This window comes from Mycetomoellerius zeteki, unplaced genomic scaffold (genome assembly GCF_001594055.1).
Source record: "Mycetomoellerius zeteki isolate Tzet28-1 unplaced genomic scaffold, Tzet1.0 scaffold382, whole genome shotgun sequence".
Taxonomy (NCBI): Eukaryota; Metazoa; Arthropoda; class Insecta; order Hymenoptera; family Formicidae; genus Mycetomoellerius; species Mycetomoellerius zeteki.
In genome coordinates, this window is record NW_017257373.1 from 700,009 (window position 1) to 720,950 (window position 20,942).

Genomic DNA, 20,942 nt, shown 5'->3' on the forward strand with positions numbered 1-20,942 from the left:
TGTGTATGTGTCCGTGGACCCTCTGCCCTCTTCCATCGTCACAGGGGGTGGATCGGAAGCGCGCATGCTCCTACGGCCGAGAATCTCCCCAGTCAGGGTAAATCTGCCACCGAAACAAGACGTGGTGCGTGCCGTTATGCTATATACAATGTCGCGTACGCGAACGGTCGTGACAATTTCTTAAAAAAGTAACGCGGGGGTGACAGCTCGCGGGCCGATAGATCGGCATGGAGATTCGCGGCGAGTGGAATTACATATTAATCATCAAAACGTAGCCGGCGCGGAGGTGGAGGACCAGAAAGAAAGACGGGAAAAGAAAAAAAAAGGGGGGAACGAGGAGGAACGATTTCAGCCGATGAATTGTTAATTGTGATCACATAAAAAGGAACTATGACGTGGATTGCGACGGAAGCAGTTATGCGGTGAACGAGGAACATTTCTGCAAGGACCGCTGGCTGCGCGATCTCGAGCGATCTCGAGAGCGACGGAACGGAAACGAGCAGTGCTTACGGGAGTTACACTTTCGAGTTGACTGGCGCGCGATCGATCGGTCGCTCCGTGTCGATCACCGGTGCTTTGTCACTGCTCTAAAAGACTCGAGAACAAAGCCGAAGAGAGAAAGGGAAGTGAGACAATCGTGTCTCGCTATGTGTCTCGCGACTTCACGGCAATCGTCGATTCTTGCGACGTTGCGGACCGCGCGCGATCGCGAGACGGAGGCTGGGACCGCCCTATAAAGGGACTCTCGGATTTGCAGTTTTAAAAAAAATCTTTGAAATCGTCACGCGACACTACAAATCGCCGAGTTCCTCCAGAACACTCGCTACGCGATTCTTTCAGCGACCGGAAGATTTAAATCATCGAGAAGCGCAAAGACTTTAGCGAAGATTCCGCGGAAGCGGAGCGGATATATAGGTGGAAAGTTTCGCAACACGCGGCACGCCGCTCGTCGAAAGTTTCGCCATAATCATTTCCGTGCACGTTATCGCCTACGTGGAAAGACGACTACAGGGGATAGACGACACACCGAAGTGCGGATAATAGTGCGGCGCGCATATATACGTGTCATCTCTTGCGGGAAACCTGGCGCATAGACCGTCGATCGTCGTGATTTCATCCCTGTCTCGAGCGGATTGAAATCTCAAACTAATCGTGACTAAATTGCCAGTTATCTCGTTCTAATCGCGGATACGGATGTGCGAAAGCGTGTATTAATAATCGGCGTAAAAGCCAGAACGAGTCGACGTGATAACCCGATCGTTGTCTGATGGGGTATATCAGTGAGTGAATGGTGATTGTTAGCTATCTCGTAAAGAGGATGTGAATCGTTTCAGTATCGAAGTGTAAGCGTCTCCTGAAACAGTCGCGGAAATGGCTCTGAGATGGCAAGCGAGGCTCTCAATTGCTGCCATACTCTTCATGTGTACGGAAGGTAATTATTTTACCGCTCTCTAATCACCCTGCATGAACCGTGTCTGCAATGGAAAAATGGGATGGCGTGCATTCACGGCGTTAGAGGACCGTTAGGAAAATTATGAAAAAGTACTTTGAATCGCGAAGAAGAAATGAGACAAGTATTGTTTAATTCGTGGCATTGTTATGTGCTCTTGTTTAAGTCGGTCGAATTTTTTCAGCGCTTCCTCGCAGTTTTCAGTGTGCAATATCTCGCACCGCGTTATTTAGCGAAACGTTATTATATATAGCTCAATTTTTTCGCTGACTTTTTAAAAGTTACAAAAATACTAAAGCTGCACTGATACGTTTCTGCCTGTTTCTATCAATATAGATTAACTTTAATCTCGGTTTAATTCACTTTTTATCTTTCTCTAATGCCAGGAATTAGAAACAAGTAAAGAGTAAATTAAACCAAGATTAAAATTAATCTGCATTGATAGAAATGAACATTAAACTTTTATTCAAACACACACACACACACACACACACACACACTTTTCGTATCCTTTATTGACTTTTTTGTAAAAAGAAAAATTTACCATTTCGTTTTGCGAATGATTACTTGGAAACTCTTGTCAGCAATCGTTATTAATTGCAGTCATCTACAAAATCCATTTGCACAATCAATATTGTAGGAGAGAATGGAAATGATGATAATAAGAGATGAGGAATAGGCTTTTAGTAGAAGAGGCATACACGCATACGAAACAGCGAAGTGGTGCCTCATGACACAGATAAAATCTCATCTACTGCCGTCTGCGATAATTAAGATTCAGTTTAATTACGTTAATTGCAACGCGACGTTCACTGTTCGAAGTGAAAGAGAGATATACGACTGCTGTTCTAGTCAAAGAGAAAGCGAGGTACGAGAAAGAAACGTAGAGATTTATGGCTCATGTTTGCGCTTCGTAAACGCAGAGGAAGTCGATTGTTTGCTGTTTGCCTACGATATTCATACAATTCCTTCACCGCGTATGGTCGACGTAAACTGAAAAAGGAAGATGATTTATAATTTGAGCTTTCAATTGCAGATGAGTATCTAGAAATGAAGGAATTTGCGAGAAAATATACGTAACTTTTTCCTGAAATTATAGACACGCTTTGTAAAAGTCATCAAATATATAATATATATTTAAACGAGATTGACAAGGCCAGGTACGGATTGACGGAATGAAATGAAATGATGAAAGTGTCCCTCCATTTTCGACGAGCTTTTAATGTTGTTGTCTAAACCAAAATAAGGGACACGTATTATTTTATATATACGTGCTTATAATATACGCATTTTTAGGAGGTGGACATCCCTTTGAAAAAATCGGTTATTTTCCGTCGAAACTATAAAAGATAGAAAACAAATTTTTAAATAAAAATCGAAAAAAATGGTTTTAAGAGTATTTTATAGTAACGATGAACACAATTTAAATTTTTATTTTTTAATATATTCTCATCATTTAATATCTTTTTCAAATTTCAAAATTTTGACTAAATTAAAGATCGTTTTAATACGAATTCAATCATTTATGATAAAATTATTTTCCAAGATATCGTTATCGAGATTTCATTTACAAAACGCTTTTATATGCATATATTCGTACTCGTTCATGCGCTCGATTCTTCATGTAACACATTCTACTCATATTTTTCTGTAATAGGAGATGATGATGGAAGCAAAAACTTTTCGAAAACATTCTGCGTATGTGTAACCAAAATTTCCGTGTCTCTTATTTTAATCTAGTCAACAATATATTGAAAACGCATCAAAATCATAAAACACACTTCCGTGTCTTTCCTCATAAGTTAAAAAATATTTTCAATATGAATGAAGCAAAATTTTCAATTTATACAAATTCTAATTTTTTCTAAAATAACATTTTTTTAGAAGCCATTGTACTTGTATATTAACAGGGACTTAAAATGAAAAATATTCTATGTGCAGAAATAAAATCTTCAATTTGAAATATTTGATGTAAAAACAAAATTGATGCGTATTTTTGTATCGTCAGTAATTCGTTTGATTAAATGAAATAAACACCCACAGATATTCACAAATATTAAACGAAATTAATTAATTTAACATTCACAAATATTAAACAATATAGTAATTCGTGAAAGAAAAACGGGAATAATGTATAATGTGATAATAATAAGAAGTTAAACGCAAACTTGAGATAATAAATTGTTAGAATAAAATATAGAATTTTTTTATAAAATAGGTAAGAAGAGAGCATAATATACTGTTTAAATTTATGAAAATATATGAATATGCACCTACAGCTATACTATGTGTTAATCACTTAATGAGGATGAGATGTATTATTAATTAAACTCAATACTTTAATGAGATGCTTTGATACCTCTTTGAATTAAATAGTACAAAAGATAAAATTTGTGCATATATCGGACAGAAAATATTTAACTACATATTATTATTATTGAGGTACACGCATATAACCGCGTTTGTAATAAAGAGAAGTAAAACTAGTTCAAACATTTATATATTATGAAGTTTATGATACGCGTGATTAATATACTATTTGCAATGAATCGAGAAAATAATTAAAAATACATATATACATAACAAACATGTTTTCAAATGGTAACTTTGACATAAAACATGAATGTTTATACAATTATTCCAAGTTGCATGGTTATTTAGCTGTTTCTAACATTTAATAGATTGTTGAATGTAAAAAGATAATTAGAGCTTGCTAGATGAAGCGGCGGAAGTAATAAAAGTATAGTTTTCGTCGTTTCGCCGATTAATTAAAATGATTAATGAATCATTTTGTGAGAGTAGGAAGACATGGCTGATTTGTAATATAAATGAAGACAATAGGATATATAGCATCATGTATTATAAAAAACATGAATTATTAGAATTGTATGCAGCTCTAAAAATACAAACAAGCTTTTCGCTTTGTAAGAAAATACTAGATTTAAAAAAAGCTTTTCATCTATGAAATTTTTAATCTAGATTTAAAAAAAGCTTTTAATCTATGAAATTAAAAATTTGCATCTAAAAATAAAAAAATCACTAGAGTTTCTTATTTTGTCTTTCGTTTCTTCGATAATTAGAATTGAATATCAAAACTTTTTTTAAAATAAATTCCGGAAATTTCTTTTTAAAAAAAATAAAAAAGTAAAAAAGATACTAACTTTACAGAAATCTTGGTTTTAAATCATTTCTTAAGGTGTATTAAATATATATAGTACATATTGATATTTAATTTACATTAATTTAACTTATTAACTTTTCATTTCACTACTTCACTTATTAACAAGCGGAGCAAATGATTGTCGCAGGAATTCAACGTAGACGTTAATAAACTAGTTAACATGCCGCACGACGTTTATCGCGCGCGAGAAATATCGAGATCACGTACTATATCCCACGCCCGCTGACTTGTCGTGGCGCAAGGGTGGTCGTAGGGAATAACGGAATGGTACTTGGCGGCGTGAAAGGAGTTACTCAATTGAATCCACGGTATCGGGCGATAAAATGGTACAGCTAATGGAATTACCGGAGCGCGCTTGCATGCGTGCGACGCAAATTTATCGCATACATTATTCATAACTCGGCCCAAGTCGGCCAGTGCCGGCGCCTGTGGTGCTCATGCAAGTAAAACGTTTCTCCTTCCCAATATATATATATATATACATATATGCGTATATCGATTTGGTAGACGAGAGATTGCGCGTGGTATCGATTGGCGATGTTACACGGCTGCGTAATAAAAAGTCAACCGAAGAAGAGGCCTTCAGGCGGGTTCTATTCGTTAGATTCGTTGTCGTCGTTGTCGTCGTCGTCGTCGCCGTTATATTTCATAGCCTTGCTTCACACCTCGTTTGCGCCATTGTCGTTCTAGACGAACAACTTTCGCAATTTCATTCGGCGCCACGGACTGCGACAAGGACTTCGCGCGCGAACTTGGTCCAGGTAAATTAAACGCTTGTCTCCGCTCGCGTGATGCCTAACTCGCTGAGCTTCAGCTGCCCAAGGGCCTCGGAAATTCAAGCAATTACCGTCGCTCGCTCCGGGTGAAATGATAAAAAGCGCCGGTCGCTGGAGGAAAAGTAGCGTGGTCGAAATAGGCCGTGGTTGAAATAGGCGAGGAGCGGAATGTCGGAGGTTTAAAAGTGGCAGAGATTAAAAGTGGTAGTATAATTTCACCTCGATTTTTCGATAGATGTGACAGATGAATGTTTCTACTGCGCGAACAAATATAGAAACGTCAGAAACCATTTCCATGTGTTTACAATTCGTAGATATATAGTGTGTCCGAAATCGACAATGGTACACCGATTTTGGAATATAATATCTGGTTTGGGACAATAGTTCATAAACTATATATGTATCTACGTGGTGTATTTTTACTCCCTTTTCAAATATTCATTTATTGCGCATTCGCAAATATTAACATCAGCCATGACAGAAGTAACAACGTTCTAGGTATGCATCGTGTTCCATATCTTCTATTATACAAACATGTATCGCTGTGAATTTATTCGAATCGATTTTTTCGAAAAATATCACATACCTACAGCGCTAATAGTACATCAATTATAAGCAATAAAAAATTTTTAATTTTTATGACAGTTTTTACTAATTTTTGTAAAATTGTAAATATTTTTTGTATAAATTACAAAATGTTATTCTTGTCTAGTTTTTTCTATATTTCCAAAGTAAATTTAAATGCCTTATAAATTTTATTATATGATTATAATTTCAAGAATTCTATTTCTAATTACAAAAATATTTAATGGATCTAAAATCCGCATAGATTTTTGTTAATGAAAAAATTGGAAACTGAAATATGTTAATCTAAAATATTCGTAAAAATACTGAAATTTGTTTTTACATTTTACACTGTCGCATGTTTTGCCATCAAACAAAATATATCAAATCCGTCGTGTTTTAAAGTTTAATAAATTTTCTTGTATATAAAGCGTCAAATTTGTACTTTCCTTACAATCTTGGAACTTTCTCCTCACGGTTCTAAACGGGCTAAAACATGCTAATTGGCTAAGACGCTGCGAGATAGTCATCGTCGGCGAAGGTGCTTCACGTTGGATCTCGCGTTATTATGGGATCAAGTCAAGTTAATCTTCTGGAAATGCACCTATGGTTTAACAGATTTATGCCCAGCAAATATTTCAGGAGATTTTCATATTTTCACGAAAAATTGCTAAAAATAGGTTCCATGTAGGAAGACTGTAAAAATATCGTAAAAAGTATTTAAAAATGAAAAACTTTGCGCGCGTCTTAATTTTTTAGAACTACAACATTTTAGTTAAAGACTTTTTTAAAAGAAAAATTATGTAGAGGAAGGTACCGATACTGACATAGATCTCCTAAAGCGACATCCCCTTATTTCTTAGAAACTAACCTTTGCACCTTACTAATACTAATAAAAACGTGATCTGTTTAGCTAATTAAAGAAGTACAAACTCATAATTCATTTATTTGTGGCTTATTTCTATACCAAATCAGCTAAAAACAAATTCTATGAATCCGAGAAAAAAATTCTTACGATATTCTTTTGCAAATTGCGTAATTAAAATAATAGTGACTGTATTATTGATAATATTATGTCATTTTAAATGTTTATAGTTTCATAAATTAGTTTTCTCTTTACAGGACAGGATGTATCTTCATTTATAGAATAGGAATGTGTGTGTGTTGGCATTATTGCCTACTATCTTAGTTTTGGAACCCATTTTATCAGACGCTCATTTTTGCATAACTTAAAAAAAACTTAATTATTGCAAAATTGCAAACAGTATTATAAAAACTGCTTATATTATCTGATAGAAGAACTTTTTATATTTGTATTTATGTTTTTGAAGTTGTATTTTTACCTTTTGTTTAAGAAATATTGTCTAAAAACAAAGTGGTATGTCGGTATCGGTGACCTTCCCCTACTTTGATTTTTCTGAATTCCGACATTTTTGTTATGCACTGAAAAAAGAGTTCGGTTGCATTCATTAGAGTTCTGGTGGAAAATAGACAAGTCAGAATTTTCTGAATCTACCATAATTCTATAGTTGAAATAACCAGAATTTTGATTGATATAATCAGAATTTTCTGATTCATCCATTTTCAATCAGATTCTCAATGTAATAACTACACACGTAAATTTTTATTTTTACTTGTATCTTTAGAAAGTTTTACACAATTTTCTATTTATTTCTCTTAAATAATAAAAGGTATTTGCATTTCATTTAAGAAACAGTATAATGGAAATCAGGCTTATAGCTTTTAATACTCGGATATTCAGAATGATACCATTTCCTGCTTCATTCCTTCCGAAACTCTTGCGCAGATTCTGAACTTTCGTCGTTGTTAGCTAAATGCATACCAAGAGTCTCCACAAAAATGTTTACATTATCATTTTCACGGAGCTTTACGAAGCTTACAAAAACTTTCCGACATTTTTAGAGTCAGCAGATAGCTTAGATAAACTTTTGAATTTCTTGCAGTTCTCTTTCCATTTTTCTTCCTTTTTCCTATTTCAATGCACTACTATTCTAAAGTAGAACGCGCTTTATTATAAGCATTCTTGGAATATTTGCTTATTCCGCTCTCACAACTTAGGTATATCTCGTGTAAGTTAAAAACAACTTAAGACATATGGACCAAAATACAACATATTTCATCGAGAACATGAAACGTAACGGAAATATCGGCGATAAGTAACATTTGACATCATAGTTTATCTCCAAAGACTTTAATTACGTCAGTAGCGATACGCTGATTCGTTCAATTAAAGTTATTATCGGCTTAATAAATTCGCACGGTTATCACAGAAAAATGTATGATAACGTGTCACCTCGTTATCACAATATTAAGATTAATAAGAGTGCGTTTCACGTATGATGCACATGACGTATCATTTTATCCTTCCTTAAGGAGAATCCTGAAATCATATGTGTTTTACCGATAATTTTGAAAATAAATATTTTTCTAACAATCTCACTGCTTTTACAGATTTAAGAATACATTTCCACAGTTGAAGTATAAACGATAATGTAGTCCAAACCGGTCGACTTTATGCCAATATTTGCTTTATATACAAGTTTTATACTTTGTATGCATAAAACAATCCCGGTTTGAACTAGGGATTACATGAATAAACAATGTTGAGTTCTTAGAATTAAGTTTAGATTGAAGGATTAGTTAGAAAATTTGTACGTATGTATGCGTGCAATATTTATGTAGTAGTGTGATGTGTCAACGACAGGGAAATCGTATATGTTCAGTCCTATTGAATCGATAAAACAGACAACTTTAAGATCCCCTTAACTCTTAGTACTTATACGATAATTTTTCAGTCCTTTACTACACACGATAATTAATCGTGTTCAAAATTAATTTTCTCTCATCGCTTTAATGAATATACAAAAATTATTAAGTGATTCTTACATATACTTTAACATCTTTGGAAAATATATATTTCTAAAGTTGTGTATTTAAACAAGTTGTATATAAATGTTATAACTGATTATTTGATACTCCTAGTTTTTTGAAGAAAAGAAATATGCAGAACACGAATGATCTAATCGTGTATACTAAGAGTTAATATTCGGTGAAAATAAGGATAAAATAATACATCATGTACATCATGTGTGTAACGGAATGCACACCAAATTTACCGGATAAAGTTTACAATTTAAAGTGACCGATAATAATCGTTAATAATACGCTATAATAATGTAGTTATAAACAACAAGAGAGGAATATACAAGCTCGATATTATCTTAATGATAAACCAGATAGGGCCAATGTAGCGATATTTATTTTCCCTCTGCATACGAGACGTATCGTGACATTCGTGACGTGTCACTGCAATAGAGCGATCTCTCTCGCATGCACAACACCACTGCATGGGCGCGCTAATTAGCGTATAACAATATTTTACAAACAAAGCGACTTTAACTAATCGTCATCTCAATACAACGCGGCTACAATAACGAAAGTAATACGAGCTATAGAACTCGCGTTCGCCTTCAACAATAATAGCTCGATCGTGTATGCCATCGCGAACGCGAGTCGTTGACCCGTAGTACTTGAACCTGCAATAGAAGCAACGTGCGTGCGGCTTATCGGTGGATAAGGGCGCGTGAGCAAAGAGAAGAAAAAGGTCTTTTTCACTGTGGAATGCGAAGTAAGTACTCGCGGCATATCAAGGCGATCTAAATTAGAGATTCTATAACAAAGTCTGGCCACGAGATGATAAACTTTTGATTGATCCGTCGTCTTTTTCAACTTCAGTACCTAAATGAGAATGAGTAAGATATAGCATAAGTTAAAATAAGATAACATATAAAAAGAAACAGATAATAAGATAAATATACTAGCTAGTGGACAGTTAGTGGAACATAACCTTATTATTGGACGAAATAACAAAAATTTTTAATATTAATTTTTTAATTATATATATTACTCTAAATAAATTCGTTGTAAAATAATAAATTTATTTAGAGTCATACATTAAAAATTTAATTTAAAAAATTTTTTCATTTCGTCCAATAATTAGGTCATGTCCATAACTGGTACATTTAAAATTACTCGTGGCTAAACTCTGTTAGGATCTCTAGTCTAAATGCATCGGAAAAAATGAACATTACAATTTTCTTACGTGACGCATACGATAACTTAAATTGAGTTGCTTAATTTAAAGTTCGAAAAATTTAATTCTCCGCCAGAAAATTTCGAGAATTTTGTCGCAAAGATTTTAAAACTGATCCAAATTAAAACTATTTTTGCTTTCAAATATTTGAGAAATCGTGTAAATAAATTTGTTTGAATTAATTGTTTATTCATTTATCTTATTTATTTATGATAATTACATATATGCAACTCGTGGACTTTAATACACTTCACATTTAAATTAACTGTCTAATTAAATGTTGTAATTACATCTCTTGTCTTTTTTTCCTCTATCCATTACTTTTCATAACTGTTATGTAATGTTAACATGAATACTTTTTTTAGAAAGATTATTCTAGCACTGAAAAGATTCGTCTCTACTTTGTTCTAGTTTACATGTAAATATACAAAAATTTTATTTCAGTTTTCAAATTACAATATAATATTATTGTTTAATATGAAGACTATAACAATATTACATTACTGAAAACAAATTTAAAAAATTAAAATTAACTGAAATTTAATTAAAAGTTAAAATTGTTAAATATACATGCTTTCATTTATTATTTTAAATATTAGTATACATAAAACATTTCATAAGTTGCCGTCTTAGTTTTTAAAAATTTTGAGAATCTCTCTTCAAAAATTTGCACTCATGTGTTTTCTTTAATGAAAATATTAGGATGGTTTAAAAATTGTAAATAATATAAAAAAAGAATTTTTCATGAAGTAAATTCATTACGAAAACGTAATGGAAAATAAAAAGGCTTATAATATTGAAAATTGGAAATTTAAATAACATCTTGCTAAAATTAATAAAGAAAATGTCGTTAAAATTAAGCTCGCAGGTTGGGATACCTTACACATTCATGGGAATTAATTTTGCCAGAGAAGGAAATGTACGTATCGGATTTTTCACGTACGCTGAGCCATCAGAAAAATTCTCACATCATAAATTATTTCTTTAACACTCTCTAAATACGAGATGTTTGATCTCGCCAGCATGATTGCAATCAAACCTGCGACAGACAGCCAGTTATCGATGAGCGTGCTGTAACATATAGACCTTTAAATCAATATAACTACAAATAGGAATATCTATTCACAACTTATTTGGTGGCCTATAACGGATCATGTTTTCATATTTATTCAACATTTCCAAGCGTTTGCAATCATTAGTGATATGTATCGACTATGAAAGCTAGACATAACAAAACTATAATATTGCACAGAAAGAATGGTTTCAATAAAGTATCAGACATGTGTGTATCTAAAAATTTAGATACAAATCTGAAAATAATTTTGTTAGATCATCAAAATAATTATGTAGGATTGTCAAACTGATTGCAAGAATGTCTTTGCAACATTACTCATCATGCTTAAGATTCTTACGTAATTATTTTGATAATTCAGTAAAATTATTTTCGAATCTGTATCTAAATTTTTAGATAGTTCAATCAAAAATCGTTCTTTCCTTATATAAATTATATAATAACATATAAATATATTCAAAAAAGCAAAAGATACTTTTTTATTATAACAGAACTTTGTAAAATCAAATATCGATTATATACCTTGCATTGTGAACGAATTTCACACTAGGAAGTTAACTTTCAATTCTCTCCCAAATTGTATTTTGCAATGTGTCATTTATTTTTAGAAAAATATTACACAAAAGATTACCGTTCTAAAATCGTGCTTTAAAGTGATTATCTGTTGCCGCGGGCGCGGCGCAGCGTGACGCGTCGCGACGCAGTCTAGATATTATCGCGAGATGGATCGTGGACAGTGAAACACCACAGAAAATTACGCGAAGTATCCCGCGGGCACACACCGACCTTCCTCGACGAATCTACGGCATCCCATCAGCGTCGTCACATTACATCACGTGTGTCTGTCTCGGAGAATAATTATTACGAAATCCCTTGACAGTGCCCTTTTGCAAGCGTAATGTATTTCAGACTGTCTCGCAGAAGTGCAAAACTTTTGGGCCACGTAACTCACCTTATTATACCGACTCACTATGGAGCTTGCGCCGTATATATCCTGAAAAATATCACCCTGCGTCGTTCAAAGGAGAGATCGCTCTCGTGCTTTCTATTTCGACGATAAATCGAAATTTCTTGCTTCCCCGCTGTTCGAAGCATCGCGACTATCTATATATGAATCTCGCTAGAGAATTTTCCTGTATAAGAATGTGTGATGCTCGCCACGCGCGTATCTCGTGATATTAAATCTTAACGAGTAAGAAACACACAGAGAGAGAGAGAGAGAGAGAGACTTTTTACCAATCTTTGAAGTTGACATTATCTTTGCAGAAATGTAATGACAGCACATTAAAATATTTAAAACACAATCCAATTTCTCTTCGATGAAATTAAAACATTAAAGTAAAATTAATTAAAAAAGAGATTTTATGATCCATTTGCTCTTTTGGAACCTAATTAACGAAATGCTTTCAACTCGCGGAATTTTCGATACGCAAATTATAATATGTAACATAAATATTACGTATTTTCATATCATCAAATTCTTTATAAGAAATTTTCTACAATATTATGAAAAAATGTATTGGATGCAACAGAGATAATTATAATAATAATTAATATAATTTGCTAGTATTTTAATTATTACTACAGGCCATTAGTCACTTCCTTTCAGAAATATAAGACTTATAATTATTATCAGTATAATACATTTTATAACTTTAAAAATAAAGAATAACAGAAATATATTTCTGACATGATAATTATACAAATATATTTCCTGTTATTCTTTATTTTTAAAGTTCCATTTCAAGTTTCACTTTTGTTTCCACATTTCAAAATTGGATTAAAAAATCTCTTCGACAAGGATATCAGTATTTTTTGATATGATCGAAATAACAACCGAATATCTAAAGTAGAACACGCAAAGTTGATTAGTACTGTTAATTTTACACATGGTAATATACAGGCAAATAAACGAAAATGTATTTGAGGTAACGCAGATGCAAAAACTAATTTGATTGTAATTTCAATAATACCTAGCGCGCGCAAGTGCTCGCTTCAATCGATATGTACGTTCGTGTCGATGAAACATTATTTGGAAATTAATGTCACTCAATGCATCTATTTATGTTCATTCAGCAGGTATATCGGATAAAATTTATTTCTTATAAATAAGAAATATGTGAATCATTATTGCGAATAACTCTATATTGGATCCAATTAAACGAAAGGTATAAGTTTAGTTATGAAAATAAGTATAATGAGAATAATTAAGCAGCTCCAGTTTAGATAAAGACATTTCTATCAGTTCACCTCGATGCCTGGGCTTTTTGAAGAAGTCCACTATTCTGTCTCTAGAAGTTTGCGCAAATGAGAAAGGTTATTCCTCGCGCGATCGAGGTGAAACTTTATTAATTAAGTACTAGTAGTAAAGCTGTCGAAGAGGTTATTTCTGAACTTTAAAGAGATATCCATTTATATAAATTCATGGGACCACGGGGATAGAGGAAAGATAACAATTTATTCATCTAAAGTCTCGTTCGGCATTATTAGAAATAGATAGTATAGAAACGTGTTTCCGCTTTCTTCGTGTTTTATTAAAATTATAAAACATAAGTTGAAAAATCTTATTTAATATCAAAAAAATATTTCAAAAATATAATAATATAATAATTATCGTTACAATATTATCTCAAATTTTCATAAAATATATTTCAAAATGTGTGAATTGAAACAAAATCTATTATATTTTAATTTATTATTACAAATTTATAATTACAATTTTCAAATATTTCGGATTTTCTCTTTTCATTTTTGTATAGGATATCAAAATGTTGATATCCTACTTTATGTCTACATATAATTAAAAATTAATTAATTCCTAATACTAATTTCATGCGATATTTGAACTGTAAAAAAAGTTTTCCATAGATTGTGAAATCCTATTTTATTCACGGTTATTTATACAGTAAAAGATCTTTTTGTTTAAGTTTCACGACACGTCCCCGTATTCTCAGGGCGCAATCTAATCAATCCACTTTCGCAGCTGTTTCCAACAGAGACGCAAAATGCTACCGACCGACTTATTCGATAAATTTAAATTTTGCGGCGTTACCATTGTAGCGAGATAAAAATCCCGATGCGCGATGAGTTTGGATTAAGTGGAGTGGAAATCATTTCGCGACATGGAATGCCACTGAATCCAGCGTAATCTCTGGAAGAATCGTTCTTTTTCCTTGCTGCGCAGCACTGTCGGATCTTAATGGAAACTCGGGAGTTTCACACGGCGTAAAAATAATTACCGGGCACTTTATTCTTATTCAAGCTCCACCCCACCCAATCTGTATGCTATGGGTCCTTTAAAAGGAGATCCGGCTGCGCTGTAGTAACGAAGGCACCGTGCCGGAGGGCATTTCGTCGAGGCGAGGAACTCCAGGTCCCGTAAACTCAGCCAAGCGCGTACTCGTTTTATTATTGCGAAAAGTTATTTCAAGGTTCGTCATACTTTCTGGGAGCGAAGGCGCGCGGCGCGGGGGCGAGATAAAATGATTCTGGGATGGAGTCTGGCAGGTGAACTCTCGAGATTGACGGCGCACCTGCCAAGCTACTCTACGAAGTTCGCTCCGAAAGTAACACCGTTAGTTTACCCGAGCGGCTCGAGTTGCGCTCAATTGACCCGATATCACAGCGAAAAGATTACGGTTGGCGCAACGTTACGCGAGAAAATAAACGGAAACGACATCGCGAAATAAGCTCAATAAGCTCTCGCGTGAAACTGAACCATCCAGGGATCGGCTTTTAATCCTCTTAAATCTTGAAAGACCGACGGATGTACCTCGGGGAACGCCATTAGGAATTGTTTTTTTTTATTATAGCCGTGCGCTACTTGCGTGTTTCGCAATTTTTCGCCACGCCGCGCCGCCGGGAAAATTCGACGCCGGTTATAGAACGTGAGCGGTTTTATTAAGCAGCAGAATTCGTTACGCGCCTCGCAAGTAATTAAATTTTCATTTCGGACAACGTAAGGAAAGTAAGATAGAAGAATATTTTATGATAATATGACCTTGTGATAAATGTGTATCCGTATAACTTCCACTATATTACGAAATTATGAAGCAGACATTCTTCGTAAGGACTTAATGGCGTTTTTATATTTTAGATCTGTTAGATTTCAAATAGATTATAGAAAATATATCTTGATAGAAAATAAACATATTTCATTACTCACCAATGCTCAGCGGTGGAGGTATATTCAATTAACTACGTTCAGTCTCCGTTTAGGTAGGTAAGGTGAATATCCCAATGACTCGAAATAAAAAGAAGATATACAGTTAGGACTATATTATGGTTGATTATTAACTCGAGGCATTACAAAAGGAACTAATATCTATGAAGCTTTGGTTTGTTGTTTGTTTAATCGAAAAATACTATCATATGAATTTAAAAAGAAATACTTTATAGTGAAATTTTATTGATACATATATTATAGAGTAATGTATGAATAAAATTTCACTGAAATGTTCCTTTTTAAAATTAAAAAATGTAGACACTATGCTTGCTCAAGATAAACGAAAGTATATGACTGATCCTGTAAAATTTAAAATGAACAAAAATTTGCAAAATTATATATTTTCATTGCTTATTTTGATATAAAATATTTAACTTTTTTAAATTTGTCATTTTCTTGCTGTTATTGACAAATATCTTAATAAATAATTATAAATATATTGATTTTTCCTCACTGAGCACATTCAGTTATTGAGACATTTACCTCTAGTATAAGAGCTACGAATAAAATACATCGACACGAATAAGTGCAAGAAAATTCAATATTATCCGAATATCAGTACAATCAACTTAGATTCAGACTCAGAAATTATTGCAACGAATTCGTTATTATACCGTTGTTATGCAAATAAAGCATTTCATTGCTATTCCAATCTCTCTAGTTCGCCCACCTTCTCGCGTGCGATTCGCAAACGTCATCGCTTTCTCGGCACGATACAAACGCGATTTAAACTAGACTGCGCGACGCGATCCAGGAGAACTGTTGTTGCTCACGAGCCCTCGAAAGGAAGGAAACATTAAGTTTCTTCCCTCCGCTTTCCCTCCGCTGTGTTTTAATTACGAGACCAAAGTACAAGCGCCTCTCGACCGCTTTAAACGCAGTTCCTGCAGTCCCGCTGCAATTCCGTCATATGACGGCGAGCGATAAACCCGCGAGATCATTGGCCATCCCATTATTATTTCGCTCGTTCTACATTTGATGTGTCTCTTCGTTGAAAAACCTGATACGATGTATTTGCACAGAAAGAACGCTTCTAATTAACTGCCCTGTCGCCCCGCGAGACTGCCTTTTTTCCTGTGCAACGAGAGAGAAAAGTTAAGAAGAACATCTCCCAAAGTGGAAAAAAGAACGGAACATTGAGATCTGATTAGAGACCATTAGTCGCTGTAATGAAGGGCGCTGTGAGACTTGTACGTCAATAAATTGGTACTTGTCTTGCGCATCAGATCCTTTGAAGTCTCACGAAATGCTAGCGAATATATAAAACATTATCAATATTATTAAGCATAAATATAAATTTTTGATAAAGTATAAGTACACGGAGAGAATTTTTTCTTAGAATTTATCCTGAAAATATGACAGTTGTGGGACAATTCATTGTATTTCGAAGAATTTTTTTTTTTTAATATAAATCTCTCATTGATTAATAAAACTACAATGAAGTATAAAATAAGTTTGATCAATTTTACTGAAGTGCATGGTAAAAATTTTTTAAATATTGTACCACAACTACCATAGTTTCAGGGTAAATTTTAAAAGAAAATTCTCTCCGTGTACAATATAGTACACTGAAAAAAAGATTGACAAGTTGCAGCCAATTAAAAATGCTATGCCATATTCAGCCAATCTTTTCTTTCAGTGTATATATAATATTAGTATATTAGTATAAATACTAGTATATTAGTACAAATATTAGTATATTAGTACAAATACAGTAATAACAGCATAAATACAAATATTTTGTCATTTTACTTGTCGCGCGCAGCTAAATAATTAACATTTCTTGGCACTTGCGTCAGTGTTTCGATAATCCGAAACTTGTAAGCGGCAAATATGTATTGATATACAGATATATAGATCATATCTTTTAAATATTTCATTTTATGTAATATGTAATATTGGATTATTTCATGCAATAAACGGAAATTTAAGTGACAAGCGCAGAGGTTTACAATTTATTACGAAACGAATTTATTGCAATTCACCCAGATTAGTACATTGTGCATATAGAATATAGTATGAGTTGTGTTATCGGATAAATTCATGCGATCTCCCGATATTCACGGGATATCACTCCTTTTTATTCAGGCACCCCGTGTAATAAAAATCATAATCGCTTACATTTATAGACGGAATTTACGTGAAAATATCGTGATGAGACTATATGCGTTCAAAATACAACGCCACTAGAGTTTGCATTTAAATATCGTAATGCTTCGTAAATCCGTAACAGTTATTAGCGGCGGAAAATCCTACGTGACCACTGCGTGTGAGAAAACGATGCGAGCAACGAAAGCGAGTAATCTCTCTCTCAAAAAATAAAAAACGTAACAACGTAAAACCGACAGTACTTCAAGTTCGGAAAACGCAAGTACAACTCGCGTTCGTTGCGGCTGGAGATATTTGGGGAAATGCTGACCACGGCGAAGGATTGTCGAACAAACTAGGAATATAATAATAACGAAATAATAATGATAAACGTAATAACAACTACATTTTACATTTTCGAATCTCTATTCGACTACTGCAACTTCCGTGATATTATTTGATTAGAGAATTCTAAACGCGCTCTTCCTACCGTTGGTCGTTGCACAGCGGCCGGTGTGACGCAACTTTAAATTAAATACATTACATTTACATGTTACGCTGGGATAACTGGGAGATACGACAGTTGCGTCCCGAAATAGTGTCGGGCACAAAACTAGCAAATTTAATATAATGTGCGCAAATGTACAATATGGTATATGACATGCTAAAATCGAAAATTACATTCCCGATGGTAATTGGAAAGGAAATGCTGCATCGAACTTTAAACTTAATTATTTTAAATAATGGAATTTTTTATCTTGAGATAAATTTATTTTCTACTCACGTAACATAAAATTTGTTTTAACTTGTTAATATAAAAATGTATATTATGTAAGGAATATGAGGACTAATAATTATGTTATGTAAAGAGTTCATTTTTTAATAAAACATAAGAAGATATATTTGTTTACGGGTAAGAAATGCTTTACTAAATTATACTCCACTTGTTATTATACAAACGGAGAGGACGATTTTATTGAAGTAGGGTAAACTAGGATATTATGGCCATACGGAAAAGATGGCCATAGGTTGTAATTTTTTCAATAATTGCTAATTAGAACATTTTTGTAGTCATTCATAAAAACCTATGGCCATCTTCCCCTTATGGGGATTTCTTATCCGAGTTTATCCTATTTAAAAATTTAGCTAAATACGAATCTGAAAATAATTTTGTTGAGCCATCAAAATAATTATTATATAAATTATTATAAAGAATTATTATTATATTATTATAAAATATTAGAAATTATTAGAAATAATTAAATAGGATGCTCAAACTGATTATTAGAATGTCAAAACTTTTATTAGCACTGCTCATTATATAAGATTCTATACAATTACCAATTATATATACGAACCAATTATATATACGAAAATTATTTTCAGATCTTTATCTATATATATATAGTTAAATTATTAGATACTTTATCAAAATCATTCTTTCCATGTATAAATGCTATTTTAAATCCGTATAAAATTTTACTTGAATGAAATATTATTGTTTATACAAAACATGTGTGGAGATATATTTATTTGCAGGCAAAAAGTAGTTCGCTTTATTAGATTAATTCTCATATCGTTATCTGGTAGCAGTACAAGTACCGGCTTTCCGAATTCAGAGAAATATTCGTCTAATTCCATTATTTAAAAAAATATCCGCGCGTTTCGCACGCCATACTATCAGCGGTACCCATTTTATTCCGCTTTCGTGCCCACCCACAAATCATTTACGTCGCTCGTTACTACGCGCAAAAGTTATGCTCGCGGTGCGCGTACGAACGGGCGCGATTTATTTCGCGCAATCTCGGGCAACGAGAAAAAATAACGCGTCTCGCATATAACACGAGCGTATAACATCGGTACCAACGGCGACGCGGCGGCACCGGGAAGACAAATCCGCGATGCGGAGTCACGCGACTACCGCGCCGCGCCGGTGTGATTAAATTACATTGCCTGTTTAAAAGATAAGGGGCCACGGGACTTTATCTAGCTTACTTATCGAAGGTACTACCCGTTCGAACGACCGTTAAAGAGCGACCGAGCTCTCGAGCCTCCCCGAGCACCGACGAGAGAAGACGCGGGGATTCTAGATTTATTCTAAATTTACATAACCATGCGCGCGCGTCTGCATAGAGATGCATATTTTAAGAAATAACGACACGCAGCCACCCTCTCGGGTGGAATTACGTTTTGGCTTTCCCGTTATTGTTCGAAACGGCACGCAGAATACGCGTTCCGCCGGTCGTAAATCCTGCCGACGTATCGAGCTTTCGCGGGGGTTTTATTAAATTCTGCAAAAACAATTCCGATGCCTCTCTGAATGGGATTTCGCCAGAAGTAATACGGCAGAATGTCGCAAAACAATGCGCGAAACGTCGCGTTGTAAACGTCTCGCAGCAGGATTTCTTTAGGATTGTTGTATATTAATTTCGCGTCTTGAAAAAAATTCAATCCATCAGTGAAAACACGAACTTCGTTGCGACAAATGTGTGATAATTTACTGCGAACTGTGAGTTTATATCTACTAATTTGTTCATGCCACACGCGAGTTTTTCGCACATCAGTAATTCGGATAGAGCAAAAGGAACGTTTCAATCTTATAACCATGCATATCCGGGGATTATAGTTTTACGAGTCAGATAAGTAAGGTGATATCATGAAGTCAGCTTGATTGAGCCGTAACCCAAATAGGCTGAAAACGCAAAAGTCTCAAATTGCGACGGAGTTTAAGATAAAACCGAGTTTTTTTATTGCTCGCAACGAATAATTACTCAATAAAATATGTGGAAAAAAGTACAGATACGGGAAAATGTGAAGTGGGGTAATTAGGTTTGCGTGACCTCATTTTGCTTGGAGTACTAACTGCACGAGGTACAAATATAAATGGCGAAGATAAATCGGGATGAATATCTATACCTTTGAAATATGTATCGGAAATTAAAATCGTTACAAATCGCCACGCTTCTATATATATATATATATATATATATGCACGATACTAATAAAAGGATTGAAATTCGATTAATGGATAAATGTGTATCTGCACTCTTTTCTCTAGCCTTTTAACTTCAATGAATTAATTTATAACATTGAACATATGTGAACTTTATTATTTATCTGATATATATTTAATATATTTTGCTACATTTATTAAAATTATTTTATTAATACCAAGATCACATCTATTGTAATTTGACGCTTTTTAGAAAAAGTATCGAGAGAAATTGCTATTTAACATTGTATATTTTTAGAACTAAACAATTTAAAATTAAAATTTTTTTAAAATATGCATAAATTGGTTACAAAAATGATTTTTTTATCATCATTTATTTTTTCTTTTGAAGCTTTGTTTACCAAGCATTCCTTGTTTTTAATTATAAAAAAACCTCTTGTGAAAGAAAATTATTTTTCAGTATTTTTATTGACGAAAAAAATCGATTTTAAATTGTTAAACAACCTGAAAATGATTTAA

General features: G+C 33.7%; 1 protein-coding gene across 1 annotated transcript in view; it reads left to right on the forward strand.

Annotated features, from left to right (window-relative positions):
- Positions 1 to 1,312: 1,312 nt before the first annotated feature.
- Positions 1,313 to 20,942, forward strand: part of LOC108726071 (cell adhesion molecule 2) — a 42,134-nt gene continuing 22,504 nt past the window's right edge. The window contains exon 1 of the mRNA XM_018453442.1: positions 1,313 to 1,432. Coding sequence (XP_018308944.1) covers positions 1,372 to 1,432 — 61 coding nt within the window. The 5' untranslated portion in view covers positions 1,313 to 1,371. The remainder of the gene's footprint in view (positions 1,433 to 20,942) is intronic.